Below are 27,739 nucleotides of genomic sequence, written 5' to 3' on the forward strand. Positions count from 1 at the left end.
AGACCTGGTGTGAGCCCTGCAGTGGGGAGGATGGCCAGTTATATTCCCTTTGCTAGCCAGACTAGCCCAGGAGTGTTGGGACTAGCCTGGGGGGTGGGGAGCTCTCGCTGCCGGGGCTGTCTGATCCGAGGTGCCTGATCTGTTGCAGGCAAGGCCCCCCAGCTGCCCTCCCTGGAGAGCCTGCGGCCGGAGACGCTGCTCAGAATTACGGTGGGCGGCCTCACCCTGACGGTCCCGCATCAGTGCCCCGGCCCGCCTGCCCTTCCCCAGCTGGCCCAGCGTTTCTTTGCCGAGTTGGCCTTCTTCAAAGACTCGGCCTTCGGTGGGCGGGACTTTGGGCATCTGCGCCAGTGCTTTGAGAAGGCCTGTCCTTGCAGTAACCTCAGGTAGGCTGGGTGCAGCTCCCTGCCCCTCGTGGGGGACACACGATACACCCTGGCTGCTCCCTACCCTAGTCTGGGGAGTGGTGCGGAGGCAGGTACCAGGGGATGTTTTAGATGTATGATCTCCAGGGGACTGGGGCATTGGGAGGTGGGGCCAGCATGGATTGTGTGGGGAGGGCACGGCACCCCTAATGCCATGCTGGGGTATTGGGGCCAGCACTGATTGTGAGGGGAAAGAGCCCCTCCATCCCACTTCCTGCAGCACAGTGCCCCCTAGCACCGCATGGGGTTGGCACTGACTGAAAAAGGAGAGCACCCCCTCCTGGTGGCACAGTGCCCTCTAGTGCTGAGCTGGGGGAAAAGGAGAGCACCCCCGTTCCATTCTGTGCAGTACAGTGCCCCCTAGTATCGCTCCTGAGGCACTGGGGTAAGCACTGACTGTGAGGGGACAGTGTCCCCCCCACCACCTCAATCCTTGAATTCTCCCATCCATGTGCTTACTGTCCCTGTGCCTGCTTAGCTTGTGACATCTGCCTGGGCCGCAGCACTGGGGCTGTCAACCCCCCCCCCTTCCCCCCTGCAGGCTCTGACTCCGCCTTCCCGCCCCCAGGCTTACTGGAGCAGCCCTACAGGTCACCTGCCAACAGAGAGCAGCTGGCTCCCTGCACGTGCTCAGTTCGGAGGTGAGCTTCGGCATGCTGGAGATTCTGGAGTGCCTGTGGGCCAGCGCCAGCCCGGAGCGCAGGCAGCAGAAGCCGGAGTACACCGAGGTAATGGGTGGTGAGCGGATGGCAGAGCCACACCCAGAGCTGAGCACTGGGGTCATGGCTCTCCAGCTCTCCTCACTTCTGACCTGACCGTGGCTGTTGCTTGGGGGTGTCTAGGGGGATGAGACCTCAGCCTGCAGGCATGGTGTGCTGAGCCCCAGGGTCAGGGCTGGCTATGGTAGGGAGGATCTGTTTTGCCTGGGAGTGGGGGAGTGCTCCTGCTATCTGTGCTCCATGGGCTCTGCCTGAGAGGAGCAGAAGAGCACGTGCAAGGCAAGGATCAGAAGGGTGTGAACCCCAATGAGGGAGGGGGAATTGTTGTTGTGGGCAGGGGGAAGCTGGGCCAGCTGATACCCAGGCAGGGCTAAGCTGGTGGTATCCTAATCCAGAGGGTAAAGGGCAGGGGTGGGGTGTTAGAGCCCTGGCAGAGTCACCCCCAGTGAACACCCAGTCACCAGACTGGTGCATGGATCCAACCTTTGGATCCCACATGTTTTCAAGCTCACTGGGCCTGAGCAGCGTCCAGTTGCTGTTTCGGTCCTGGCCTTGCGGACACGTTCCGGAGGTGCAGACTCCCTTTCTGGCCCTTCTCCTTGAGAGGTGGGGTGTTGCTGCCCAGTGCCGTGGGCCCCCAAACCAGTGCTGACGCTTGTCCCACATCTCCCCAGTAGCTTATGCATGCTGCTCCCAGGGCTCTACCTTCATGAGCTTTCCGGTTTATAGATAGTTCAACCCTTTGGGACCATGTTGCAGTTAAAGCAAGGGACCCAGACTTCGCAAAGGGACTCCTTAAACCCCCCCTCCACCCCCAATGCACACTCTGCTCTTGGAAAGCACAAGAGAGTTCGGATCTGTGGACGAACACACAACACCTGAACGCAATTCCTCCCTCCGAGCCCTGCCCACTCCTGAGAGTCTTTTGGGTTCTGGTCAGTGTCATTCAGGGAGGCCAGGGCCCTCCTGCTCCGCCTCCTGGTCCTGCAACGGCCTGGTCCCTTGGCTAAAGCATTTCTCTTTGGAAAGCCACTTCTGACACCGCTTCCTGCCTCTCTTCTCACGCTGGGCTTTTCCATGCTCTGGGGCTGCTGGGCACAGGGGTTGTTAAACATCCATGACAAAGAATGCCCCACTGGTGAGGAAACGGAGGCAGGGAATGACGAGTAGGCATTGGATCTACCTGGATCCGTAGATCTCTTGTGCTGTCTGAACAGTGATGGTTGCAGAAATTGTTCTGCAAGTCTGTGTCTGCTGCCTTCCACTATCACGTGTCCCAAAGGGTTAAGCTATAAACCAGAGTGCCCTGCCCACAGGTGGAGTTCTGGGAAAGGGCCGGTGTAAGCTATTGGGGTGTCTTGGGGGAGGGAGGACAAGGAGACTGTGGGCCTAGGGAAGCTGGGCTGCAAGGTCCCACTTCAGTGGAGGGGTATCTGACAGTCTGTGCCCAGGAAGTGCACCAGAGAAGCCAAGGACAGGGATGGTGACTGAAGCCTGCGCAGACAAAGGGGAGCTTAAAGCCCACGGGTCCAAACACAGTAGCCTGGTGTGTCCAGCAGGGGGCGCACTGCCTCGCCAGAAATGATCTATTGAAAGTTGATGGCCCTGTTTCAGCTTCTCAGACATGGTCTGTTTTCTGCCACAGACCAGAAGGTCTAATCCACGTTGACTGTTCCAATCACAAACAGCAAATGGAATTCATCAGTCTACATAGACTTATTCCCTAAGTGGTTACAGCGGGATCCCTGTTGCATGGTACACTGAACTGGCTTGGAGAACAGACTGTGTGGGCTAAAGGAGATGAGACCTGATGACTCTGTCCATTGTTAGGAGGGGACCAGGCCACCTGAGCCTTCTGTCCCTGACAGCTACTGTGCCAGCACCTGATGGGATGAAACCCCTCCCCAGAGAAGGGTGGGTGGGTGTGGGGCAGCTTGAATCCGTTCTTGGGGAAACTGACCAAGCGTCTTGTGTTTGGACCTGCTGCACAAGCCTTCACCCCACCCCTTCTCTCTACAGCTAATGACCTTCAAGAACCCCAGTGCCTTCACCTATAACTCCTCGGCCCGGCCCTGCGCCCAGATCCACTACAAACAGTCCGAGAAGCTGCCATCCAAAGTGAGCAGCAGCCTGAGGCTGGAGAGTGTCTTGAGATTCAGTGCAATTGGTGTATTTTTCTCCCCCTCTGCCCCACTCACAGGGAGCAGAGCCATCGCAGGCTGCCGCTTGATGGCATTGCACTGGGTCCTCGCAGCAGGGAGGTGGGGGGATGCTGGCTGCCCTGGGTTATCAGTTTTGCTGTGATGGGAGCACTCCTGGGAGCATTGGTCCTGTCCCTCTGCCTGGGAGTGGAAGTTCTCATGAGGTCAGAGCTTTGTTGGTTCTGCCTGGCTACTATTAAATTACATTCCAGTAGCACTTGGAGTCCCCAGCTGAGATGTGGAGGAGGAGGGAAAGCCCCATTGTGCTGGGCACTCCACAGTCGCAGTGAGATGGTCCCTGCCCGAAGAGCTCAGTCTGTTTAGACAAAGGAAGGGTTATTCTCATTTTACAGATGGGGAAACTGAGGCAGCAAGTGGAGAAGTGACTGGTCCAAGGTCACACAATGGAATAGAACCAAAGTGTCCAGAGTCCAATCCAGTCCCTTAATCACATGCCCACCCTTCTACAATGTGCCTGAACGGGTGGGGGGAGAGGAGGTTGGTACTCCATTGGCCTGGCCTGACTGTGGCAGGAGCTGTCCTGTGGTCAGTCGGCTTGACCTGACATGTGGCTAAGTGCCAGCAGATCTCAGTTCCACGCGCTGGGACCTGCAGGGACATGTAATCTTACACAGCCAGATTGGGTGGGGCTGCATCAGCAGCAGAGGAAGCCAAGCAGGCGGAGACAGAAGGAAGCCCCAGCCTCCCTGGGTGACCCTAGAATAACACACTGGCAATCGCAAGAGACCCTACAATAATACAACAGTCTGTACAGTCCCAGACGACCGGGGCCAGCACCTGAGCTTCCCCCTCACTCCGGTGCTCTGTAGAACGAACCCCCACCCCCACATAGAGCAGCATCTCCCCTGGCTGGGGAGGCGTTCCCAGGGCTCCGATGGCTCTACCTCTCCCTGCAGAGCAATCTCAAGAAGGCTGGGGCTAAGCGAAGCTCGGAGCTGTTGGCGGAGCTGGCAGAGTTCCACTCTGATGTGGACCTGGGTGTCCTAGACCGGCTTGGGTCCCTCCTCCATCTGGCAGCATCGGCGTCCATGCAAGATCAAGCCCCCGGCCTCCATGCGGACATGCATGTGGTGAGTGTGGGGGATGGAACATCTGCCAGGAGGGGGCTTCGTTCCCAGATGGCTGCAGAGGAGGAGATGCTTGCGCCTGCAATGGGCGGGGGACCTGGAGGGAGACCAGGCCCCTGTTAATCCTTTCCTCTCTCCCCCTTTTGTGGCTGGGCGCCAGGCAGAGTCTCTCCATGCCCCCGAGAGGCACACAACCGTGCGGCTGGCAGCACCCAAGGCCACCCTGCGCTTGCAGTTCCCAGTGCCGGACCTGCGGCCCGAGCCGGAGCGTCAGCCCTGGATGGAGAAAGCCGTGCGCAAAGAGAGCCTGCGACTGGAGCTGACTGATGTGGTGTTCCAGACGGAGCTGCGGGCAGGGCCGGGGGGTCATGGGGAGCCCACCCGGCTGGAGATGACCTTAAGTGACCTGCATGGTGAGCATGGGAAGGGCTGAGCTGCAAGGCCTCCTGGGAAGTCTGTCGCTGACCTGAGTGGGGCTCGCTGTTCCCTATGGAGATTAGGAGGCTGCTGTAGCCTCTGGGCTAGTAGACTTGGACAGTGGCTGCTCTGGCTCTAGGATCCATAGGTCCAGGGTTGGGTCCCTGCTGCCAACAACCCTCCTGGGGGTGTCTTGTTCCCCTAAGGGGCTAGAGGGCAAACTCAGGCTGCAGGGACAAGGCATGAGGCCCACAGGGACCCCCTCTGTTCAGGTTGAGTTGGGGGGAACATGGGGCCCCATGTCTCCTGCTGCAAAATAGGAAGGGGATGTTTCTAAATGGATCCCTCTTGGTTTTGTAGACCCTACAAAAACTTGAATGCTCTAACCAGAGCCATCCTGACACCGTTCTTTATTCTAACCAGTAGGCTGCCCTCCCAGTCTGCCAGATCCAGGAATAGAACCCAGGAGTCCTGGTTTCCACTCCCACCTTCATTTGCTTTAACTATTAGATCCCAGAACAGAATCCAGGAATCCTGATTTCTGTGCCCCTCCCCGCTCTGCTCCCACAGCTGGCGATGGGATAGCCAGGAGACCTGCATCTTTACTTCTCCACCAGTCCCCTTACAAAGCCCTCCCAGGTGTAGGGTAGAAGGGCAGTGTTTGGGAGGGGGTGGGGGTGTGTCTGGGCACTGAGTCCAGCCACTCTCCTTGCAGGTCTATATGAAGACGGTGAGAGGCTCTCTGTACCCTGCATCCGGGTGAGCAAAGCCCTTGACCCTGCAGCCAAAGGACCGGGCAAGAAATACCTCTTCCCAAAGTGAGTCTGCTTTGGGGGGCTGATCTTCCCGCCCCATGTGCACCCTGGTAGGAGCAGCTCCCTCCGCCAGAGCCTCTCCCATCCCACCAGCTCCTTCCCTCATCTACATCTCGGCTGATTGTCATCCGATCATACATCCTCTGGTTGCATGGAGCGCCCCCTGTGGTGGTGCACAGGGTTGGCGGGGGGTGGGGAGCTCAGATGTTTGGGGGCAACATTTCATTGCAGCATCTGAGACGGGGGCAGGTAGCCCCTTATGGGGTGGGGGTCTACATGGTTCACCCTGTGCCCTCTGACTTTCCCTCCCACCGGCCCTGCGCAGGATCATGGTGACCCTGACCCCCCAGCACAGCCTGTCCCACTGGGACTTGGCGATGGACAAGGAGGAGATGGATCTGTCAATGGTGGAGAGTCCCTGTGAATTGCGGCGGCCCGAGCCCTCCCCCTTCTCTTCCAAAAGGACCATGTATGAAACTGAGGAGGTAAGGGGGGCGGCCCTCCCTGGCGCTCAGTGGGGAGGCGATAGTGCTGAGGGTGGGAGCATGGAATGCCGCCCTGCCTGCCAGGGGGTCTGATCCCGCCAGGAAAGGCGTGAGTGGTCTCTTTGGGGCAGGTGGCTTGGTTAGCCCACCAGGATACAGGGAATGCAGCAGGGAGGACCTAGGGTATGGGCTGAATGATCCTGAGGGAGGAGCCAATTGGGGTTCTCAACCCCCTTCCATATCAGGAACCATATCTCAACCCCCTTTCCATCTAGCTTGGGCTCTCTCCTCCCATTAACCAGTAAGGAAAGGACAGGGGGAGGTCGTGACCCCTTACATGGGGGTCACAGCCTCCATGTTGAGAACCCTCCGGTTTAGTAGTTGGTTGGCCAAAGCAGGTGCCTGTTCCTTTAAGTCTTTAACCCCTCCTGTGCTGGCCTCCCCCCAAGATGGTGATCCCTGGAGACCCTGAGGAGATGGCAGATTTCCAGGCCAAGACAGTGGCTGCCTCGCAATATGCCCTAGAAGTGACCCTGCCAAGTGTCCACATCTTCCTGCCTAGCAAGGAGATCTACGAGAGCATCTATAACAGGTATCGGGGGAGGGATGGGAGGGGACATCTAGCTGTGTATCCTGGCTGGCAAGGAGCAGCCACAGGGCCAGGCAGCCTCTAGGGATCAGACCCTGAATCCTCCCTGCCTGCCCCCTGGACTCTTGACCTTCCATCTGCAGAGCGGGGCACCGGCAGTGCCCAGCTCATGTGGACCCGGCCCTGCCTGTGCTTGGGGTTGGAAGAGCTGTCAGCTGGGGCGGGCCAGGCCTGAGCAGATGGATCCCAGGTGGCCCAAGGCTCCTGGGTTCTGGTCCCAGCTTTGCAATGGGCGTGGCTTCTAGTGGTTGGAGCAAGGCAGGGCTGGCAGTCAGGGCTCTTGGGTTCCATCCCCACCTCTGCTACCAACTTGCTGGGTGATCTTGAGCAAATTGCTTCCTGTTCCTGTCTCCCCACCTGCAAAATGGGAGGTGGCGCCTATTGAGTGGCCCATCTTGTTCTCTGCAGCACCCTAGAGGCACCCTGTGAGAGTACTCGGTGTTAAGCTCTCTAAGGCAGGGGCCGTCTCCTCCTGTGTCAGTACCAGGCTCAGAACCAGGCAGGCCAGGTCTATAACAAACACCGCTGGGCCTGGGGAAGGATTGGGGGTGCTTTGAGGGGCTCCTGGGCGAGGGGAGGCAAAGGCAGTTGTGGGTGTGAAGCATCTTTCCTTTCCTTCCCCAGGATAAATAATGACTTGCTGATGTGGGAGCCAGCCAGCCCATTCCTTTGCTCCTCCGGGCCTGCAGGGGGCGCTACACCTGGGGCCTTCTTCCCCAGCCACCCGCACCCTCCCAAATATTGGCAGGACAACTTCAAGATGTGCAAGTCTGCCTTTAAACTGGGTAAGGAGCCAAGCCCCTCCCCCAAACCTAGAGAGAGGTTCCTATCACCCGCACTGACCTGTGAAGCCTTAATGGAAATGGGGAGTGAAGGATTCTAGGTGGGGAATAGCATCACGGTTGCTTGCTTTGTGATGGATGCAGGATAAGGAAAGGGGCTTGTGGGTCCAGTCCCCGGCTCTGTGAAGGTAGCAGAGGTCTAGTGGTTAGAGCAGGGGGGCTGGGAGTCGGGACTCCTGGGTTCTATACCCAGCCCTGACATGATCTTTGGCAAGACCTGCCCCTCTGTGCCTCAGTTTGCCCATGCAGCGAGAGCTGCCACTAACCCTCCTCTTCCCTGTCCCCGTCAGACTCGGACTCTGAGGATGAGGACTCTCACTTCTATTCAGTGGACGAGGCGGTGGCTCAGCGGAGGAAAGGGGAGCAGCTGAGCCAACGCCAGCAGAGCCGTTTCTCAGCCGTGGTCTCTATCCTGAAGGGCAGGGTGACGGCTCTGTGCGAGGCCAAGGTGAGGGCAACCCCCAGGGACCCACTGCCAGGCCACCTCCTCTGAGCTCCAGCTAGACAGGGTCTGGCCTGGGCACTGCTTGGAGGGAGATCTCTGGGTGCTGCAGGGAGCAAGGGAGCGGAGCCCTTCCCTCTGAGCCAGTGGGGGTCCCAGTGTGGCACTAGGTGGCGCTGTGCTGCAGGGACCAGGATGGGGGCTACTGCTTTTCCCTAGAACTGAGCTACTCCTTCTAGTGTCCAGGACAAATTCAAACCTGCGTCATTCTCCTCTGCCTCTCCAAATGCCCACCTGTCACCCTTCAACTCCCTCTGGAATTCCAGTTAGGTACTGCGTCCTTCCCTACTGTACCATGCTGCTGTGTGCTGTTTAAATAAGCCTTGCACCCCTCCTCAGAGGTGGCTGCATCTGAGCCACAGCTGAGGGATCCCTATATAAATAGCCTCTCATCCAACCCCAAAGGCTGCTGCTCCTCAGTGCTGGGTGACTGTTGCCATCTGACCCTTCGGGATGGAAGGACAATGGTCTGCACTGGGGCGTCTGACCCTCGTCCTCCTTCCCCTCTGCCCCCAGGGTGAGGCGGGGAAGAAGCTGGATGACTCCCATGGAGAGATCGTGCTGGATGTGGACAACTGCACCATCTTCAGCGTGTCCCAGTACAAGGGCCAGGAGGAGCTTGGCTACCTCTGTATAGAGTCTGAGGGAGTCACCCTTTATCAGAGAGGTATGGTTCAAACTGGGGGGGGGGGGCTGGGAGTCAGGACTCATGGGTTCTGCCCTGAGGAGGAATCTCGTCAGTTAGAGTGAGGGTTCTGGTCCTGTGTCTGATGGGCTGATGCAGTGGGGGCTGGGAGCCAGGACTCTCCCACTGAGCCATGGATTCATACCTATCCCCATGTAGTGGCAGGGTCCCAAGGTTACAGAATAGATCCCAGGGCTGCCGAGTCGCAGCCCTGCTCCCTGGCACACTGGGATCCATCTGCCTTCTTCAGAGCCCTCCGGGGGGCGCTGTAGGGATCTCATGAAGTGCTGTGGAGCTGGGGTTTCACTTGGCCCATCCAGTCCAAAAGGCAGCAGGTCAGGCCTGCGCTGCCCTCTGTGCCCAACCTCGTGGTGACCGCCGGTGGGAGCAGCCAATGGGCCAAAGAGGCAGCTGGCCTAAGGCCTGCCAGGAGGCAGTTCCCTGCAGTGGGGATTGCAAAGGAGGAGGCTCTTGCACCCAGCAGCAGCTCAGAGTGGGGAGGGGGGACATCTAGGGTGGAGGTGGGTCTTAAAGAGACAGAGCAATGCTGGAGAGGGTGGGGATGCAGCTGCAAGAGTTAATACCGAGGTCATATCAGTAGCTGTCGGAGTGGGTTACGAAGGAGGTCAGGATCATTACCCTCCATTTTACTTAGGGAGAGAGGGGCAGTGACTCTACCTGGTGTCACCCAGCAGACTATAGTTCCCATAGCCTAGCTCTCCTGAGTCCCAGGCTAGCGCTCTGTCCCACAGGGCACTGGGAGTGGGTTGGTGGGAAGGATGGCTGGCTGGCCAGCCAGCCGGCCAAACTCTCTGTGTCCCCTCAGCTGTGGTAGAGGACTACTTCCTGGCCAGTCATTTGGAAATCCCCAGCTTCACCCCCCCTGACAGGCTGCACCCCACAATCTACTCCTCGGAGGAGGGGGTGCTGAGCGGGCTGGCAGGCGGCAGGAAGGACAGGCCCCTCAAGATGCTCTCGGCTGCCATCCGCATCAACCTGGACTTGAAGAAGAAGATCAAGGTATCTTGTCTCCACTCTCGGGGCTGTGGAGGAGGGGAATCGGTTGGGCGGGCTCCCTCTGCTCCCCCTTCTCCAAACAGGCTAAGAGCCAAAGCAACTCCTCCCTGGGATGCTGCATGTATTGTTTAATTTAAAACATCTCAGCGCCAGCTTTCATCTGACTTGTCTGTTCCTAGAGGCTATTTCCCTGTAGGATCTCCTCTGTTCCTTCCTCACCTCGGAGAGCCACTGGGACGGTCCTGTCTCCTTGTGCACTGCCCCCTGTGGCATGAACGGCCATGGGTCTGGATGGGGCCCAGCTGGGGTGGATTGGCATGTGGGGGTGCTAGAAGCCTGCTGGTCTGGTGGGTTTGGGGGGACATGTCCTAAGGGGGTTCATAAATGGATTCCCCCCATCCTGCCCCTTGCAGAGCCTTTCCCCATCTGGGGGGTCTCCCTGCTTTTTAACTTTGCTTCCCCATTCTCCCCTTTTGCAACCCGAATCCAGGAGTTCCTGGTCACCTTGAGGCTCGAAGGGGCCACCATGCGACATCACATGGCGCTGACCAATCAGAGCTGGTACACACAGGTACGTCCTGAGCCGGAAGTACCCATCCTGGGGTGAATAGCAGAGGGAGCTCTGCAGTGTAGCAGCCACTGGGCTGAGGGAGACTTGGGGCCAGGAGTGGAAGCTGGGCCAACACCAGCATGGCTATAAGGTGTGGAGCTTTCCCAGGGGACAAATTGGATGCTCCATGGCTTGGACTCGCGCCCTGGTGTCCAGCTAAGGGGAGTCAAACTCATTCATTGGGCAGGGCCCGAATCTCTGTTTTAATTGTGGCAATTCTTGCCCCTTGCAGGCGTAAGCCCCCACCCGGTTCCTTCCGCTGCCATGATCAACAGTGGAATAGCTGATCTGGACCAGAGGGGGCATTGCCCAGTGGTTAGGGTGTTCGCCAGGGACTTGAGACCTGGGCTCAATTCCTGGCTCTGCCATAGGCTCCCTGTGTGACCTTGGGCAAGTCTTTGGGCCTCTTTTTCCCTGCTTGTAAAGTGGTGATGGAGTGAGGCTGGGTGTCCGAATGGCTAGAGCACTGGACTGGGACTCGGGGGACCTGGATTCTGTTTCCAGCTCTGCCACTGGCCTGCTGTGACCGTGGGCAAGTCATTTTGCCTCTCTGTGCCTCAGTTTCCCAATCTGCCATGGGGATAAGAACCCTGCCCTGCCTCCAAGGGGTGTTTGTGAGGATAAATCTGGTACGGATCGGGGCCAGATGAGAGCGTGTCAAGTGGAAAGGTCAGCTCTGAGACTAGCAGGTCGCTGTGTCACTTTCACTCAGTGCAGCTCCCGCATCTCTCAGCCATTGGCTCAGGCTCTTGGCAGACTCAGGCAGTTGCTATGAAATTGGTTATACTCTAGGCACATGGAGGAGGCTGTGAGGCCTAAAAACTGACTCCTTTTTTCATGAAAGCTGAGATTCTGGCCAACACAAATGCATTGGCCAGGCTAGATCTGTATGTCCGACACCCCTGGTCTAAAGAGAATCCTCCTAGTTCAACCACAGGGGACTGGGGTTGGATGCAGGGATCGGGGGGCGGGGGAGGTGTCCTCCAGCTCAGGGGATCGGCACTGGCCTTTCTGCCCCCATGAAGACCTGCTGTCTGGGGTGCGCACGCTCACACTCTCGCTCTTTCAGCTGATTGACTTCCTGGACGTACTGGACGATCCGATTCTGGGCTTTGTCCCCCCAACGGTCATTACGGTGCTGCACACCCACCTCTTCTGCTGCGCGGTTGACTACAGGTACTGAGGGGAGCAGAGGCGAGTGGGCCGCACGGGGAAAAGGGTGGCTGTAAAATAGGAGAGGCCCTTGGCTGTTTGTACAGGAGGAACAGAGGTGAGACAGAGAAGTTAGATTGGCAGATCTGGTTTGAGGGAATCCAGACTCCCAGGTTCTGTCCCAGCTCGGAGAGGCAAGTGGAGTCTAGTGGGTTAGAGCAGGGGGGTCTGGGAACCAGGACTCCGGGGTTCTATCCCCAGTTCTGGGAGGGGAGTGGGGTCTTTGTTAAAGCAAAACTTGGCCTGATCTCTGCTGTCTGCTCTCCTTCTTATCTTGGCATCTTGGAGACTGGATGCGATGGTGGGAGCCTCTGTCACCTTGAGATAGTCTCAGGTGGGACAGGAACACTGGCCCGGCCAGAGAGGATCAGAACCGAGCTCCATCTGGTTCAGTATCCTGTCTCCGGCTGTGGCCAGTACTGCATGCTTCAGAGCAAGGAGTAAGGACCCAGCAGAGGGCAGCCGTGGATCATCTGGCCCCTGTGAAGGCTGTGATCCCATCTTGGCGGGGGGGCTGTGGGATAACCCTGCCGTGCGGGGACTCTTCCTGGCTCCTTTAGCCCTCCCATCACACCCCACCCCCACACTGGTTCTGTCACTATCATCTCGCCCCTCAGGCCCCTGTACCTCCCCGTCCGCGTGCTCATCACGGCCGAGACCTTCACCTTGTCCAGCAACATCATTGTGGATACTTCGATCTTCCTGCTCAGGTAGGTGTCCTCCAGCTGGGGACAACCCAAGAGAGCTGCCCTCTCCAGGGAGGGCCTGTCTCTCCCTGGGCTGGTGAGATCAGGGGGCTTGAGACCCGTTCCCTCTGGGCCGAGCCTGGGCTGCGCACAATAACCAAGTGCTGGCTTGTGTGGAAGAAGTTGGGGTCAGCAGCTCTGGAGCTGCCATCGTGCGGGTGCCTGGATGCCGTGGTGGTGGGCGCAGTAGAAGGAGCCCAGTACGATGGAATCCTGAGTGATTTCTCTGCCTATGTCTACTCCAGTTACCTGGGGTGTAGCCGTGAACTGCTGGGCCTGGTGTGCTTATTGCAGGAGTCTCACCCCAGCACGCACAGTCTCTTCACACCAGCTGGCACCCTGTATTCCATTCCCTGCCCCCCTGAGCCAGCCAGTCTCCCCACCCTCGGGCCAGGATAGAGCCAGCACCCCTAGAAGGCCCTATATCCCGTTCTCCATCCTCTCGAGCCAGCCAATCCCACTGTTCTGGGGCCAGATCAGAGCCAGCGCCCCTAGAGAGGAAAGGCCCGTGTGCCATTCCCTGTCTTCCCATCCTGGGCTGGATTGGCACCAATGCCCTCTAGAGGGGAAAGGACCCGTGTCCTATTCCTTGAGCCACCACTCCCCAGCGCTTACTCCCTTGGCCCAGGGTGGGAGTCAGGGTCCGTGTAACAGGGCCAGAAGGCCCTGCTGATACCTATTGCACTGTGTGGGGCCCTTGGGTTCATAGTTACTGTACAGTGATGGACAAGATCTTGATTGTACTCGATCCAGCTGGCATGTGCCTACTGGAGGGGCGGCAGGGTTTAAGTCACTCTCCCCTTCCCCCAGGTTTATTCTGGATGACTCTGCCATCTACCTGTCTGACAAATGCGACGTGGAGACGGTCGATCTGCGGAAGGGTAAGAGCTGGACGGGCCGCATGTCCGTCCTTCTGCTGTGCTCTGGGCACTGAAAACAGCAGCTATTTGAAAGGCTGCTGGGGAGCAGCAGGTATCCCTCAAGCATCATGCCCCCATAGCCCCTCAGGCTGGGCTCTCGGCAGGTCTTTCAAGCTAAGCAAACTTGCGCCTGGTCAGTATTTGGATGGGGGAGCTGGTGCTCATAGCCCAGCATGGTGGCAGGCGGCTCTGTAGAAGACACCCCGTATTGCTTAACAATTTTCCATCTGTGGATTTCAAGGGGCTTCCCAAATGTTTGAATGGATTTAACCGTCCCCCGTCCTGGGTGTGTTAATTGCTGCAGGGAAACTAATGCCCAAAGAAGAGGGGGGAGGACATGCCCGAATTAGAGAGAGAACGTGGAGCAGAACCCAGGAGTCCCAACTCCCAGCCCCCGCTGCTCCAACCCACCAGGCCCCACTCCCTTCCCAGAGCCCAGGATAGACCCAGGGATCCAGTCAGGCTGAATCTCTGCTCTCCCTTGGCCTCAGATTACGTGTGTGTCCTGGACGTGGATCTGCTTGAGCTGGTCATCACCACGTGGAAGGGGAGTGCTGACGGGAAGCTGGTGAGGCTCAGCCCAGCCAGAAAGGGTGGGGTGGGGGCAGGCCTGGTAACTGCAATGGAAATCCCAGGAGAGAACCCCCCCTTAAGAGGTGACTGCGCAGGGTGGGGAGGACATTCCATGTGGCCGAATGCAGGAGGCGGGTGACTTCCCAGCCCTCCTTATCCGTCGCTGTAGCCTTGCGGTGTGAGAGTCTTCTCCAGTGCAGCTTCTGGTGTTTTCAAAGCAGCCTTGCTGCGTTTTGAGCCTGTGGGACCTAAGCTGCCCCACCTCCCCTCAAGAGCACAGCGCTGACCTTTCCCAAGGATCTGGGATCCCATTGCTCTAGCTCCCCACCCCAGTATGACACGTGCTGTCTCTCACTCGCTTTGTTCCACCCCAGACCCAGCCGCTGTTCGAGCTGCGCTGCTCCAACAATGTGGTGCATCTCCATACCTGTGCCGACTCCTGCGCCATGCTGGCCAACCTTATCCAGTACGTGGTCAACCACGGGGACCTCCACCCGCCACCCCGGCAGGACAGCCCAACGGAGATCGCTGGCCAGAAGGTGCAGGTAGGGAGAGGAAGTCTGGACTGGTGTCATCCCTAGCTGAGAAGGTCAGGCTGGCTTGGTGCCTGGATGGGGGACCTGCATGGGGATCTTCCAAAGCTCTAGCTAAGCAGCGTCACGCCAGTTCAGTGCCTGAATGGGGGGCATGCTCAGGGATCTTTCGTAGTTTAGTTAGGTGGGGCTGAGCCAGTTTGGGGCATGGCTGGAGGACTGAGATCCAATACCTGAAGCTGCACCAATCACAGGAGAAATAAGGCACACTTTTTTTTTTTTCTTCTTTTTTAGCAGGGAGAGATTCACCATTGCAGCAACTTATGCGGGGTGGGCTCCAGCCCTTGAGGGTCTTTAAATCAAGACTCTGTGTTTGTCTCTGAGCTGCACTCTAGCTCAACCATCAGATCTGGGCTGGATGCAGTGATCTTATGGGGAAGTTCTCTGGCTTGCATTTTGCGGGAGCTTGGACAGGATGATCTGATGGTCGGGCCTTAACAGCTGTGAAGGAAAGGCATATGCTGGAGGGACGGGGGCGGGAGCTCTGCCCTAGCAATCAGAGCAGACTCTTGCGGCGCTAGGGGGCACTGTTCTGCAGGACAGGAGGGCCCAGGCAGTGTTTCCTCTAATTTTTTTACGTCCACTTGCGGAGTGAATTTTATGTGCACCAATATGGAGGTGATCACCTCCATATTGGTGCACATAACAAAATTCATGTGGTGGGGGTGGGACCAAGGGATTCAGAGTGTGGGAGGGGGCTGGGGCAGAGGATTGGGATGAGGGCTCAGGTGGGGCTGGGGATGAGTTTGGGGTGCAGGAGAGGGCTCAGGGCTGGGGCAGAGGGTTGGAGTGCAGGGGGGTGCAGGCTCTGGGGTGGGGCCAGGGATGAGGGGTTTGGAGTGCAGGCTGCCCCAGGGCTGGAGTGAGGAGACAGGACTCCCCCCCAGCTCTCTCCCCAGCTGCGGCAGCTCCAGCTGGGCTGGGCTGAAGGAGGGGCTCCTCTCCCCCCAGCCGAGGCAGGTCCATGCTGGGGCCGGTGGGGCTTAATAGGCGGCTGCGCAGCTTAGAGGGAACTTAGCTCAGTAGAGGGTGTCTCCCCTGGCCATCAGCACTGACCCGAGTGCCCCCACACAGTGCTAGTGTGTGCTGTGCCCCAGGGAGCAGGGTGGGGCTGCTCTCCCTTGGCAGTGCTGATCCATGGGTGCCCATCACTCGGTACATAACACCCCCTGGTTCTCATTGGCCCCCAGCTGTCAGAGAGCCCGGCCTCGCTGCCCTCCTGCCTGCCCGCCGAGACGGCCACCATTAACCAGCGGGACCTGACTGACGCCCTCATCGACACCGACCGCAGCCTGAGGGACCTGACATTAGAGTCTGGTAAGGGGTGCCAGTGAGAGCCTGGGGAGCCGAGGGGACCATGGTGTCCCCTTGCTGCCTCTTCAACTCCTTGGGGGCCGCTGGGCACGGTGCGGGGCAGAGGGGAAGGGTTGGGGGCTGTGTGGCATGTGGCTGCATCACTCCTGCTGCAGGGCTAGAGAAATTAGTGTCACCCCTAGCTCCCAAATCATCAGCTGGCTGAATGGGCTAATCTGGGGCTGGAGGGGCCCATTGGCCTGATCCAGGGCTCGGGAGGGGAATGTGGGGCAGGAGGGGCCGTTGGCTCGATCCAGGGCAGGGTGGATGTCGGGCGGGATGGCAGGAGTATCTCATTGGGGTCGATCTCACCCATGTCCCTCTCCCCTCCCAGGAGAGGCCGGGCAGTTGCACCAAACCTCCCCCGTTTCAGTGTATCTCTTCCCAGGGGAGAACAGTGCTGGGGGCAAGCCCTGCCACCCACCCCCTGCAGCCCTGCCCCCAGCCTCCATGGAAGTGGGGCTAGATTTCTGCTCCTCGGAGGGCAGCGAGGAGGAGAGCGAGGCCACCGACAATGACGACTTCTGCATCCTGGACGCGCCCGGCATGGGCATCCCAGTAAGGGGAGGCAGATCCCGTGGGGGCCGTGGGCAATGGGGATGGGGGACCGAGGGGAAGCTGTGAGGCCTGGGGGGCTATGACTGATATGGGGTGGGGCTTTGGAGTCCATGGGGAGCTGGGAGGGACAGGGAGAGGTTGGGGGTGGGGCAGGGCTGGGCCGGGTCAAAATGCCTGGATTTTTTTTAGGAAGGATGAAGTAGTGGGATATTGGGGGCAGGGGTTGGACACCTGGGTCCACTGATTGCTCTGAGGCCTGCCTCTGTGTGTATCTCACCCACCCCCAGCCAAAGGACGGAGAGCCAGTGGTGACAAAGCTGCTGGAAGGGCCAGTGCCCATCAAGGACGGCTACTTCTCGCGCCCGCTGGGCAGCACAGACCTGCTGAAGGCCCCAGCACACTTCCCATTGCCCGAGAGCCGGGTCATGCTGCGTGAGATCTCAGTGGTCTGGCACCTTTATGGAGGGCGGGATTTTGGGGTCGGGCGCGCCCCCCCAGGACATGCCCACTCACCCAGGTGAGACCTCGCTGCCTGGCAGGTACAGCCTGCCCTGGGGCTGGGCTGGGCTGGGCTGAGCAGCTCTGACCCTCTCTCTCCCCCGCCCTGCAGGATGAGGCCCGGCCTGTCGAGCGCCCGCAGCTCCCCTTCCCGCTCCTCCATGGCCAACCGGCCCCAGAACACCTGGCGCACACAGGGCGGGACCGGGCGCCTCCATGACCTGCTCATGGAGATACAGCTCACCAAGGTGAGGGCGGGTGTGTGTGTGAGTGGGTGGGGCTTACATCCGTCCCACAAAGGCTCTTCTGAGGATCTCCCTGCCACAGGATAGCAGCTGGGTAGGCCCATTGGTCTGACCTCCTTGTCATAGACGTGATGTTCAACTCCCCCGACACTATAGAGCCGCGTTCTGCTCCCAGCCCTTCTGCGTGGGGGTGTCTGGCTTGGCAGGGACCCCCCACACACACTATTATCAAGCCTTAGCCTCTTCCCCTCCCTCCAGGTGAGCTTCCAGCATGAGACCTACCCCAGTGGGGCAGAGAAGCTGCCCGCGGAGCTGGAGGAGCAGCCAGTGTCGCGGCAGGTGTTCATCGTGCAGGAGCTGGAGATCCGGGACCGGCTGGCCTCCTCCCAGATCAACAAGTTCCTCTACCTGTACACCAGCGAGAAGATGCCACGCCGGGCCCACTCCAACATGGTACTGCCGGGGGGCTGACGGAGGGATGGGTAAGGGGCAGGGGGTGGGGGCTGGGGTGGGATGAGGGCAGATACTAGGGAGTTGACATGAGGTGAGTGCTGGGGCTTAAGGAGAGGTTGTGGGGTAGGATCCAGACCTGGGGTAGGGGTGAGTTCTGAGGGCTGTTGATGAGGGGCAGCCACTGCAGTTGGGGGATGGGGAAGGTATTTGGGGTGGCATGAAGAGAGGTGTGGGGTGGGCACTGGGGTCGGGAGGGGGGCAGTGAGCTCTGTATAGGGGTGGGCTCTGGGGGGAGGGGTGGGATCTGGGCAGGGGCAGGGCTCTGGTGGGAGGGGTGGGATCTGGGCAGGGGGAGGGCTCTGGGGGGGAGCGTTTTGGTGTGGGATGGGTGCTGGGGCTGGGTGTGAGATCTGAACTGGGGGAGGGCTGGGGTGCTTGCTCCATCCCTGCTGAGGGAGGGCAGTGGACCGTACACCCCCCTTCCTTCCTCCTGTGAGTGACCGGACATCTCCCCTCACAGCTCACCATCAAGGCCCTGCATGTCTGCCCTGAGGCCGGGCTGGGCGGCCCCGAGTGCTGCCTGCGTGTCTCCCTCTTGCCGCTGCGCCTCAACATCGACCAGGTGAGGGGGGCTGCAGATAGCTCCGTGGGCCCTGCCTAGAGACTCCCTGCCCTGGCCCCACTCCCTGGGGGAGCCCTGATCCAGATACATCCCTCCTCCCCCCCCCCCCCCCCCGGTCCCTAATGACCTGGTTCTGGATTCAGACCAGCACCCCCTCGAGGGGAAAGGCCTTGTATGCCAGTTCCCTGCTGTGGGGCTGGATCAGAGCTGGTGCCGCCTAGAGCAGAAAGGCCTGTGTCTATAGGTATGAATGGAATCAACTTTCTCTCCTAGAGCTCCAACTTCCTGGGCTTCAGCATTGTCCCTCCCCACTCCCCATTCAAGGATTCCCCCCGCTCCTTTCCAAATGATGGGCTCTGACTCTGCCTGGTGCCCCCTTGGCCTGAGCGATTTTCCAGCATCTGGTGTCTTGCCGAGTTATTGTTTCCAAGAGGAGGAGAAATTGATGATGCGAGGGGGGCAAGTTCTCTGGTGCAATCCTGTCCGTTTACAAAGAACTTCCCCACAGTCAGGGGTGAAAGTAATATTAAATTCTTACCAGTATGGGGGCCAGCTCCAGCCCCCGGAAGGGGCAGGGCCTCGGGCAGAAGGGGTGGGCTGGGGGATCAGGGGCTCCGGCAGCAATTTAAAAGGGTCTGGGGCTCCAGCGCCACTGCAGCGGCAGCTGGGAGCATAGGTGCCAACTTTCCCCGGCGCCGGTGGGAGCTCACGCCCCCCCAGCCCTGCCCCCCACTCCACCCCTTCCCCAAAGTCCCCACCCTAACTCTGCCCCCTCCCTGCCCTATTGAACCCCTTCCCCAAATCCCTGCCTTGGCCCCACCTCTTCCCAAGCGCACCGCGTTCCCCCTCCCTCCCAGTTGCGCAAAACAGCTGTTTCGTGGCGCAAGCACTGGGTAGGAGGGGGAAAAAGCGGGCAGGGGAGGAGGGGGAGCGGAGGCGGAGGTGAGCTGGGCGGGAAGCTGCTGGTGGGTACTGAGCACCCACCAATTTTTCCCTGTGGGTGCACCCATGGAGTCGGCACCTATGGCTGGGAGTCCCGGGCCCTATTAAATCGCTGGCCCCGGGGCAGCTGCCCCTTTTGCCTCCCCCATCGGCGGCCCTACTGGTAGGATTCCTACCGGCAGAGCTGCCGACGGGGAAGGGGCAGTGACGTTAAAACACTGCCGCAGCAGCACTTTAACATGGGCTGCGTACGGGATGGTACCGGCTTCTTACCGGTATGCCGTACCAGCCCACTTTCACCCCTGCCCACAGTCCTGTGTCCCTGATCACAGCAGGAACGAACAGCTGGTTCCTTGCTCACAATTTCCAAGTCTGTCTCTCCAGCTAGCCCGATGTCCAAGGAGCTCTGTCCCCCTCCTGTCTTCCAGGGCCACACTCACCTCCGCTTCTCTCGCTGTCTGCTGGCTCTCTGCCTCGCGCACACACCCAGCTTGCCAAGCAATCCCCTGCATTTGCAGGCGGCCTGGAAACCCCACAGGGCTCAGGCCTGCGGCCTTGGGCAGTGGCTTCTATTGTTTCCAGCTCTTTCCCTCATAAAGGGGCTTAACTTCTCCTTCCATTTAGCCTGAAAGAAGGGTAATTAGCGCAGCCAGGTCTGTGACTGAGGGCTGTCCACCTTCCACTATAACACTGCCTGTTGCTGCCTCTCCTCCCCACCAGGATGCCTTGTTTTTCCTGAAGGATTTCTTCACCAGCCTGGCTGTCAGCATTAACCCTGTGTTGCCCATGGAGGCTGGGACAGAAGGTAAGTTGAAGAGTAGCCCAAAGGTGCTGGCTGGCTGGGGAGGGATAAAGCTTCCTCTTCTGAGGATCTTCTGGATCTTTGTAGCCCCGGCATAAACCTTCCTCGTGCTGGGGAAACTGAGGCAGGGGGACAGACTCTCGGGCCACGTGAGCATCTGGCCACACCAAGTGTTACAGTGACTGTAACCTGGGCTCCTGACTCTGCTTTTCATGGGCTTTGCCCGCTACACTACCACCTGTCTCCACAAGATGGGGATAAACTTTCGTGGGCTACAACCCACTTCTTCGGATGCATGGGTTGTAGCCCACGAAAGCTTATGCTCTAATAAATTTGTTAGTCTCTAAGGTGCCACAAGTACTCCTGTTCTTTTTGCGGATACAGACTAACACGGCTGCTACTCTGAAACAAGATGGGGATGTTGCTAAGGCCTGAGCTGCCAAGAGCATGTACAGCCTGCTGAGTTAGAGGAGGAACCTGAGATGGGCTGGGGGGAAGGGAGGTGAAGTCCCTGCTCCTTGACCACCTTTTTTTCTCTCCCCTCCCCCCAATAGCCCGCCCAGATCCAGGGGTCCGAGCCAGCCCAGCCACCGAGTCCGAATCGCTGGGGAAGGAGCAGGAAGGGAGCCGGGGGCCAGGGTTGGTGGGGGTAGAAATGACAGCTTCTGTGGAGACCACACTGAGCGAAAACAGCTCCTCCTCCAATGCCTCGTCCTCCACGGACCAACCCATCTACTTCAGGTATGAGATGCTGCTGCCTCTGGGGTGGGGCGCAGCAGGTGCTGCGAAGGGAAATCTTATTTCAAATTGAAGCGGTGGGTGGGGGAACATGAGGGGTGAAGGAGGCAGAACAGAAATGATGGAAGCTAGAATTACGGCCTGGATCACGGGGTTTCCCACCGCCTGATCCGTAGAGGAGGTACCGGGGGGACCATCAATGACCACGCAGCAGCAGGACCTTAGTTACACATTTTGTCTGGCAGAGTGCTTCATATTGATCTCTGCTCCCTGTAGCACAGCGCCTCCTAGCACCGCGCTGGGGTCAGCACTCACTGCAGGGGGAGAGCGCCCCCTGCTGAGTTCCCACCCCGCCACCTGCAGCTCCAAGATTTTGGTGGTCTCCATCCAGCCTCGGGCCCTGCTTAGCATAAGATCTGTGCCCATGAGGTGGCCTGGCTGTAAGTCCTGCCCCCTCGTCTGCCAGTCTCTCTAGCTCTCTGTCCCGATTGGTTGATCCCCAGGGAGTTCCGGTTCACGTCAGAAGTGCCCATCTGGCTGGACTATCATGGGAAGCACATGACCATGGACCAGGTGGTAAGTGGGGCTGGGGCAGGGAGATGCCAGTGAACCTCTGGGTGGGGCAGAGGTGGCAGGTAATCCCAGACCCCCGCTCCCTCCACAACTAGCCAAAGCCTCCTGCCTCCTGCTGGAAGGACTGGTGGTGGAGGGGGATAGTGTTGGATGAGCTCTGTGGCTTGAGTGCAGGATCTGGCCCTGGGTAGGAGTGGGCTTGGGGGTGGGGGTTGGTAGTGGGATGGCATCTGGCTCTGGGGGAGGGGTGGATCTGGCCCAGGGTGGGGTGGAGGGGCTCTGGTACTGGTGGGGGTTGGAGTGGGGCAGGCTCTAGAGTTTAGGGGTGGGGCTGCTGCTCCCTCTCTGCTGGGTCTGGGGGTGCAGTGCTGAGCAGCCTCTCCAGGGGGTGCAGAATCCACCCCTTTGGCTTATTGTCAGGTGGGCCTTAATGTAGCCCCAGGAGCTGGCACTAGAGGGGAAAGTGGGACCCTCCGTGATGCCTTTGACCCTTAGGTCACTAGTTTGAATCCTGCTGGGGTCAGGGTGAAGTTAACTGGTGTGGAACAAGTTAAGGTGGTGTCAGTTGAGATCAGACTGGCCTAGGGAGACTCCATCAAAACTGACCCTGGTTGCCTGGGCTGTGGGGACAGAGCTAACCTCTCTTATCACCGGGGGATATCTGGAGGGTGGGAGTGGAGACATGCCTGCGTTTGGGGGGGAGGTGGTGGTTCATAGGAGGTGTAATCCCCATTCTACAACTGGGGAAACTGAGGCAAGGAGGGCTGAGTGTGGGAACCAGGTTTAGAACAGAGGAGTGCCTAGCTGGCAGCACTGCTATTGGGGGGAGGAGGTTGTGGGTGGGTGTGTGGCACTGTGGGGTAGGGCAGTGCCGGGGGGTGGGAGCCGTACATAGATGGGAGCAGGGGAATGCAGGGTACACATGATACGAGGGGAGTGGCGTTGGCGGGGCTGTGCATATCTGGGGGAGCTGGATGGAGGTGTGGGGGATGGGTGTGGGATAGGGAGTGTTGGGGAGGGGGGATGCAGGGGTGGGCTGTAGGGAGGGGTGTGGGCCGTGCATCAGCAGTGCTTTAACCCTTTCTCTCCCCCTCTTCAGGGCACCTTCGCCGGGATCCTCATCGGCTTGGCCCAGCTCAACTGCTCTGAGCTCAAGCTCAAGCGCCTCTGCTGCAGACATGGGTGAACTGGGGGGCCTGGGATGTGCCCAATCCTGCTGGGCTTGGGGGCAGAGGGAGGCGGAGTCAATGCAGGCAGGGGGTGTGGTCTGTGCCCGTGCAGGGCTCAGACTGTGGGATGGAGCTGTCTGTTTCTGCCCCGCTCTCTTACCCTGACTGGCACTGCTGGGGAGGGGGTGGGGTTCAGTCTGTAGCGTAGCTCCAGGGCTTAGTCCTCTCTAAGAGGGCATGGTGGGGGCACCTCGTTCTTTCCCACAATACCCTCTGTCTGTTCCCCACCAGGCTCCTGGGTGTGGACAAGGTGATCAGCTACGCCCTCACTGAGTGGCTGACGGACATCCGCAAGAACCAGCTGCCAGGCATCCTGGGTGGTGTGGGGCCCATGCACTCCGTCGTCCAGCTCTGTGAGTTCCTGACACAGCCCCCCTGCCCCCTCCTTGCACAGGGCCCCCCCAGCTTTGTGCCAAGCCCCTGTGCGGGGAGAACCACCTCGCTCTAGATCAGGGGTGGAAGGCATGGGGCAGGAGGAAGGGAGATGGGGGGGGCGGGGAGGGCTGGGGTGATCGTGGAGAGGTGGGAGGTAAGGGAGATGGAGGCCTGGAGCGAGTGTGGAGTGGGTGATGGGCATGGGGGGCCCCAGTGTGGTGGGGGTGATGGAGGTGGGAGGGACGCGATGGTGTCTAGAGGGGGAGGTTTGAAAGGGTGCTGTGCCCTGGAGGGGCTGTTCTCCTGTGATCTCTGCCCTTGGGGTTCCCCCACTTCCGGCTAAGCTGGCCTCTCTTTTCCTCCCCCAGTCCATGGACTGCGTGACCTGTTCTGGCTACCCATCGAGCAGTACCGCAAGGACGGGCGCATCATCCGGGGGCTGCAACGCGGGGCTGCCTCCTTCGGGACCTCCACAGCCTCGGCCGCCCTGGAGCTCAGCAACCGCCTGGTGCAGGCCATACAGGTGAGAACCCTCCCTCCCATCCATCCATCCACAGCCTGGGACAGGCCACTCCCCACCCCGGCGCTTTGGGGCGGGGCTGCAGCATGGCCCTATCCAGCCAGCGTGGAAGGCGGGGGTGGGGAAAGGAGCAGGGGTCTGCAATAGCATCGGAAAGGACTTTTCAGGTACTAAGCCCCCCATCCCCTTGTCATGAGGGAAACTGAGAGGGGAAGGCACTTGCCCAAAGTTAGTGGTAAAGCTGGGAACAGAACCCAGGAGTCCTGGTTCCCAGTCTCCCACTCTCCTCTAACCAGCTACTCCCCTTCCAGTATGCTTTCTTCTTGCCCTGAGTCAGTTCTGGCTCATAGGCCAGATCAGTGGGGGGGGCGACTTGGAGAGTGCGTGTGTGATGGAGTGGGGACTATGGGTATCTCTGGGGCGAAGGGGTCTGTGTGTATAGGGTGTGGGGGAGGAAGCTGGGATGTGGGAGGGTCTCAATGGGGCGTGCTGTTGGGGTCTCTTTTTATCTCTTAATGTACCTACCCCTCTTCCCCCCCCCCCCCCCCAGGCCACAGCTGAGACAGTCTATGACATCCTGTCTCCAACCTCCCCTGTGACACGGACCCTGCTGCATAAGAAGCACGCCCGGAAACTGCGCCGGGGCCAGCAGCCAGCTGACCTCCGTGAGGGCGTGGCCAAGGCCTATGATACCTTCCGAGAGGTATGGTCCCTCCCTGCGCTAAGGCCCGTCCCCTTCCATGCAGGGGGCCAAGGCTACTGCTGCCGCTGGAGATTCCCTCCTAACCCTGCCGGGTGATGGGCCCAGAAGCATTGGGGTGGGAGTCTTATCGTTCGGATTCCAGTTAGAGCCGGCGTCAGGTACTTCCACAGACTAACCCTGACCCCCCACTAACCGCTCCCCTTTGCTCCCTTGCAGGGCGTGATTGACACAGCCCAGACCATCTGCGACGTGGCTGCCCGGGGCCATGAACAGAAGGGCATCACAGGGGCGGTGGGCGGAGTCCTGCGCCAGATCCCTCCCACCGTGGTCAAGCCCCTTATCGTGGCCTCGGAGGCCACCTCGAACCTTCTGGGGGGGATGCGCAACCAGATCAAGCCAGACGCCCGCAAGGAGGAGTCTCTCAAGTGGCGGCTGGAGGAGAGCCAGGACTGACGGGGTACAGATTGTGCCACAGAGCCCAGCCCCCCAGACGTTGCGACGGCCGGCCATCCCCTCCTCCTCTTCTGGGGGGGTGCCAAATCCCACCCCCTTCCAGGAGCCGCTGGCCCCTCCGACCAGGCCGTGCCAAGGACACAGTGCGGCAGGGACTGCAATTCAAACCAAGGAGCCGTAGTGCGAAGGGGGCATGTTGTCAACTTGAGACAAGGGGGGGGGCCTAATTTAACCCCCCCCTCGTGGTCGTTTGGGACTTGCTTTTATACTGATCAGCCCCTTGAGTCCTCCCCTGCATGATCCCTGCAGCCCCCTTCCCCCAAAACCAAATGAGGAGACTGAGTATTAAAGGAAGTGAGTGGTTTTCACTTGGTCCCTTGGCCCAGCTTTTTCCAGCTCCATGTCCCTCACCAAGGGCCGGGCAGCCTTTGCGTGGGGCTGGACATCAGATCACAGGGAATAAGGACCTTGGTCCCCCTCTTGCCTTTGTCCCCAGCCACTGGAATTGGGGGGTAACAAGATCCTTGGCTGAAACCATCCGCCTCACTTGGCCTTGGGTGGGGGATGGTGGCCCTGTTCAGGGGTGGGGGGCCCAGATGCCGGTCCTGCTGCTGGCAGTGCCCACATGAGGAGCTATGTTCTCTTCTCCCCCCCCCCCTTTAGTAATACCCTGCTTGCTCCTACCTGTGCCATCCCAGTTGTCGCTTTGTTGTGTTGTGGAGCTGGCTGTGCAGCCGCTGGCACGCTGGCACGTGGTACTGGCTGGTGCCACTGAGCTGCTTTGAAAGAGTCACCCCCTTCGCCCTCTCGTGCTGATACCGAATAGCCTGAGCTGCTTTAGTCTGTCACTGCAAGGCAGGTGTTCTGGGCCTCAACCTGTCCTGGCACCGCTTCCCTGCCCCCTCTCCCATTTGTATCCCTCCCTGGAGCGCTGCAGAAAGGTCCCTACAGACCTGCCAGCCAGTGGAAACCAGTGCCTGGCTTATTTTATCCCTAAGGGGGTGCAAGCAGGAAACAAATCTGGCACCCTCCGCCTCCTAGAACAGGCTTGTACCAATTGAGTTAAAGGAGCTTCTCTGTCAGCTGGCAATGGTAATAGGCTATTATCCCCTAAAGGCCACATTTGCACCTTGCCCAGGCTGAACTGGGTCCCATCTTGCCTTTGCCTCAGGCATTGGGGAGCTCTGCATTGAGGGGCAGGGCCTATGCTTTGGGACAGAGTCAGCTTCCTCGGGAAGCCAGGGCCAAACGGAAGGGGGGTGCCCTATAGTTCTGTCAGTGCATGAAGGTGACTGAGGGAGATCGGGGGGCCCTGCACCTTCCCTTTCACCCAGCTGAACAGTCCAACACTAGAACCCTCTTCCCCCTGTCTGTGTAATACTGAGCTTCAGCCGCCAGGGGGAGCAGCAGTGTTCTGTGCTGTGGGCCTTGGCTGGATGGTGGCTTTGGGGCTGGATACCGGTGTGGGGGGAGGGTGGATAGGGTCTCTGGTTGGTGTTAGCCAGGAGCTCAGTGCAGCAGGAGGGTCATTGTGGGAAGATGGGGCTTGGGCCCCTTTGTGGAGCAGTGTGTGAGGATTCCCCCGAAGTGCTGCTCTGTGTGTGCATGTGGGGTTCCCCGCAGGCATGTTGTGTGGTCAGGGCTGGCTAACATTCCAGAGGGTTCCCCACCCCGTCACCATGGATACCAAGGCACAAACAAACCCAGAGCCAGGGCTGTGCCAGCAGCTGCCCAAGGCTCAGACAAGATGCCCAGCAGGGTCCTTTCTGGTCCCAGAAATCCTTGTGCTCCTTTCTCTGTGGTCTTTGTCCAGTGGAAGCGACTCCCCTCTCCAGGCAGGGACCTTTAAGCTGGGAGGCAGCCTGAGGAAAATGGCCCTGGGCGGGGAAAAGCAGGCTTGAGCCTGAAGGGGGCAAGAAGTTTTTAGCGCTGGGAGCTTAGATGGTTTGGGTAGATACGGTGGGGGGGGCACGGCAGGTGGAGCGTGCCCACACTATGCCTGGGGGGAGCTGTGTCTCCCTGGCCTGCGCCAGCCGTGCAGGGGCGGGTTGATGGCTGCAGGCGCCTGTGTGCACAGCTCTGGAATGAGCTCGTTTCCCTGGGCTTTTTTCTCTCCCTAACCTGTAACCTTGGCACCAACAGTCTCCATGACAACACAGCCTGTGATTGCCACCCTCCCCCATGCAGCTCTAAAGGTGGGGGGGCCGGCTCTGGGGCAGTGTCTCCAACAGGGGCAGGCATGAGAACAGCCAGTGCTGAGAGCAGGGGCCCCCTCCAGCCCGGGGGAGAGGATGGCTCTTGGTTAAGGAAGCAGAGGTGGGGCTAGAAGCCAGGAATCCTGGCTCTGCTGCTCTAACCACTAGACCCCTGGCAGGCATAGAACGCAGGAGTCCTGGCTCCCCAGCACCTGCAGGGAGGGAGGGAGCCCTTGGCTGCTTCCCCCACCTTCCCGGCTGCCCTTGGGCAGCTGCTGGCACAGCCCTGGCTCTGGGTTTGTTTGTGCCTTGGTATCCATGGTGACGGGGTGGGGAACCCTCTGGAATGTTAGCCAGCCCTGACCACACAACATGCCTGCGGGGAACCCCACATGCACACACAGAGCAGTACTTCGGGGGAATCCTCACACACTGCTCCACAAAGGGGCCCAAGCCCCATCTTCCCACAATGACCCTCCTGCTGCACTGTGCTAGGGGCCCCCCAGCACCCACCCCTTGCATGTGATGGGCTAGTGCATGCAGACCTGTGCACCCCTTCAATCTCTGTGGGTGTGAGACACAGAGCTGTGTCCTGGGGGGTGAGGGATGATAGACACTTGCTAGGTGTGGCTGAAGGACAGCACATGGGGCTGAGATAAGATTGAGATATGCGGCTGCGGTGGGGAGCTGGGTGGCTGACAAGGGAGAGCAAGTGAAGTTGAGTCTGTTGAAGTGCAATTTGTGGTGTGACTGTGTGTGTGCGCACAAGCATGCCTGTGCAAATGAGAGGATAGGGAAAGTGATTGTGTATCCTGCACTCTGCTCACAGCTGTTGCCAAGGTTAGAACCCAGGAGTCCTGACTCCCACCCCCCTTGTGTGCTAACCCCTGGACCCTACCCCTTCTCCTTGCACAAGTGCACACACTCCCCCCTCCCCCAGAACAACTGGGCTCAGATTTACCACCTGTTCATTAAATGTCC

The 27,739-nt window shown here is 59.5% G+C and overlaps 1 protein-coding gene across 1 annotated transcript in view; it reads left to right on the plus strand.

Annotated features, from left to right (window-relative positions):
* ATG2A (autophagy related 2A) overlaps positions 1 to 24,926 on the plus strand; it is a 38,357-nt gene extending 13,431 nt beyond the window's left edge. The window contains exons 11-42 of the mRNA XM_026650347.2: positions 149 to 386; positions 994 to 1,153; positions 3,164 to 3,262; positions 4,263 to 4,436; positions 4,594 to 4,846; positions 5,566 to 5,668; positions 5,991 to 6,150; positions 6,600 to 6,742; positions 7,424 to 7,584; positions 7,932 to 8,089; positions 8,660 to 8,810; positions 9,655 to 9,848; positions 10,336 to 10,416; positions 11,525 to 11,631; positions 12,285 to 12,377; positions 13,224 to 13,294; positions 13,825 to 13,901; positions 14,281 to 14,451; positions 15,690 to 15,816; positions 16,187 to 16,410; positions 16,698 to 16,927; positions 17,021 to 17,156; positions 17,412 to 17,606; positions 18,127 to 18,228; positions 19,891 to 19,975; positions 20,527 to 20,713; positions 21,214 to 21,286; positions 22,383 to 22,465; positions 22,744 to 22,865; positions 23,256 to 23,410; positions 23,958 to 24,110; positions 24,327 to 24,926. Coding sequence (XP_026506132.1) covers positions 149 to 386; positions 994 to 1,153; positions 3,164 to 3,262; positions 4,263 to 4,436; positions 4,594 to 4,846; positions 5,566 to 5,668; positions 5,991 to 6,150; positions 6,600 to 6,742; positions 7,424 to 7,584; positions 7,932 to 8,089; positions 8,660 to 8,810; positions 9,655 to 9,848; positions 10,336 to 10,416; positions 11,525 to 11,631; positions 12,285 to 12,377; positions 13,224 to 13,294; positions 13,825 to 13,901; positions 14,281 to 14,451; positions 15,690 to 15,816; positions 16,187 to 16,410; positions 16,698 to 16,927; positions 17,021 to 17,156; positions 17,412 to 17,606; positions 18,127 to 18,228; positions 19,891 to 19,975; positions 20,527 to 20,713; positions 21,214 to 21,286; positions 22,383 to 22,465; positions 22,744 to 22,865; positions 23,256 to 23,410; positions 23,958 to 24,110; positions 24,327 to 24,563 — 4,703 coding nt within the window. The 3' untranslated portion in view covers positions 24,564 to 24,926. The remainder of the gene's footprint in view (positions 1 to 148; positions 387 to 993; positions 1,154 to 3,163; positions 3,263 to 4,262; positions 4,437 to 4,593; positions 4,847 to 5,565; positions 5,669 to 5,990; positions 6,151 to 6,599; positions 6,743 to 7,423; positions 7,585 to 7,931; positions 8,090 to 8,659; positions 8,811 to 9,654; positions 9,849 to 10,335; positions 10,417 to 11,524; positions 11,632 to 12,284; positions 12,378 to 13,223; positions 13,295 to 13,824; positions 13,902 to 14,280; positions 14,452 to 15,689; positions 15,817 to 16,186; positions 16,411 to 16,697; positions 16,928 to 17,020; positions 17,157 to 17,411; positions 17,607 to 18,126; positions 18,229 to 19,890; positions 19,976 to 20,526; positions 20,714 to 21,213; positions 21,287 to 22,382; positions 22,466 to 22,743; positions 22,866 to 23,255; positions 23,411 to 23,957; positions 24,111 to 24,326) is intronic.
* Positions 24,927 to 27,739: the final 2,813 nt, after the last annotated feature.

This window comes from Terrapene carolina, unplaced genomic scaffold (genome assembly GCF_002925995.2).
Source record: "Terrapene carolina triunguis isolate 2854851 unplaced genomic scaffold, T_m_triunguis-2.0 Scaffold89, whole genome shotgun sequence".
Taxonomy (NCBI): domain Eukaryota; kingdom Metazoa; phylum Chordata; order Testudines; family Emydidae; genus Terrapene; species Terrapene triunguis.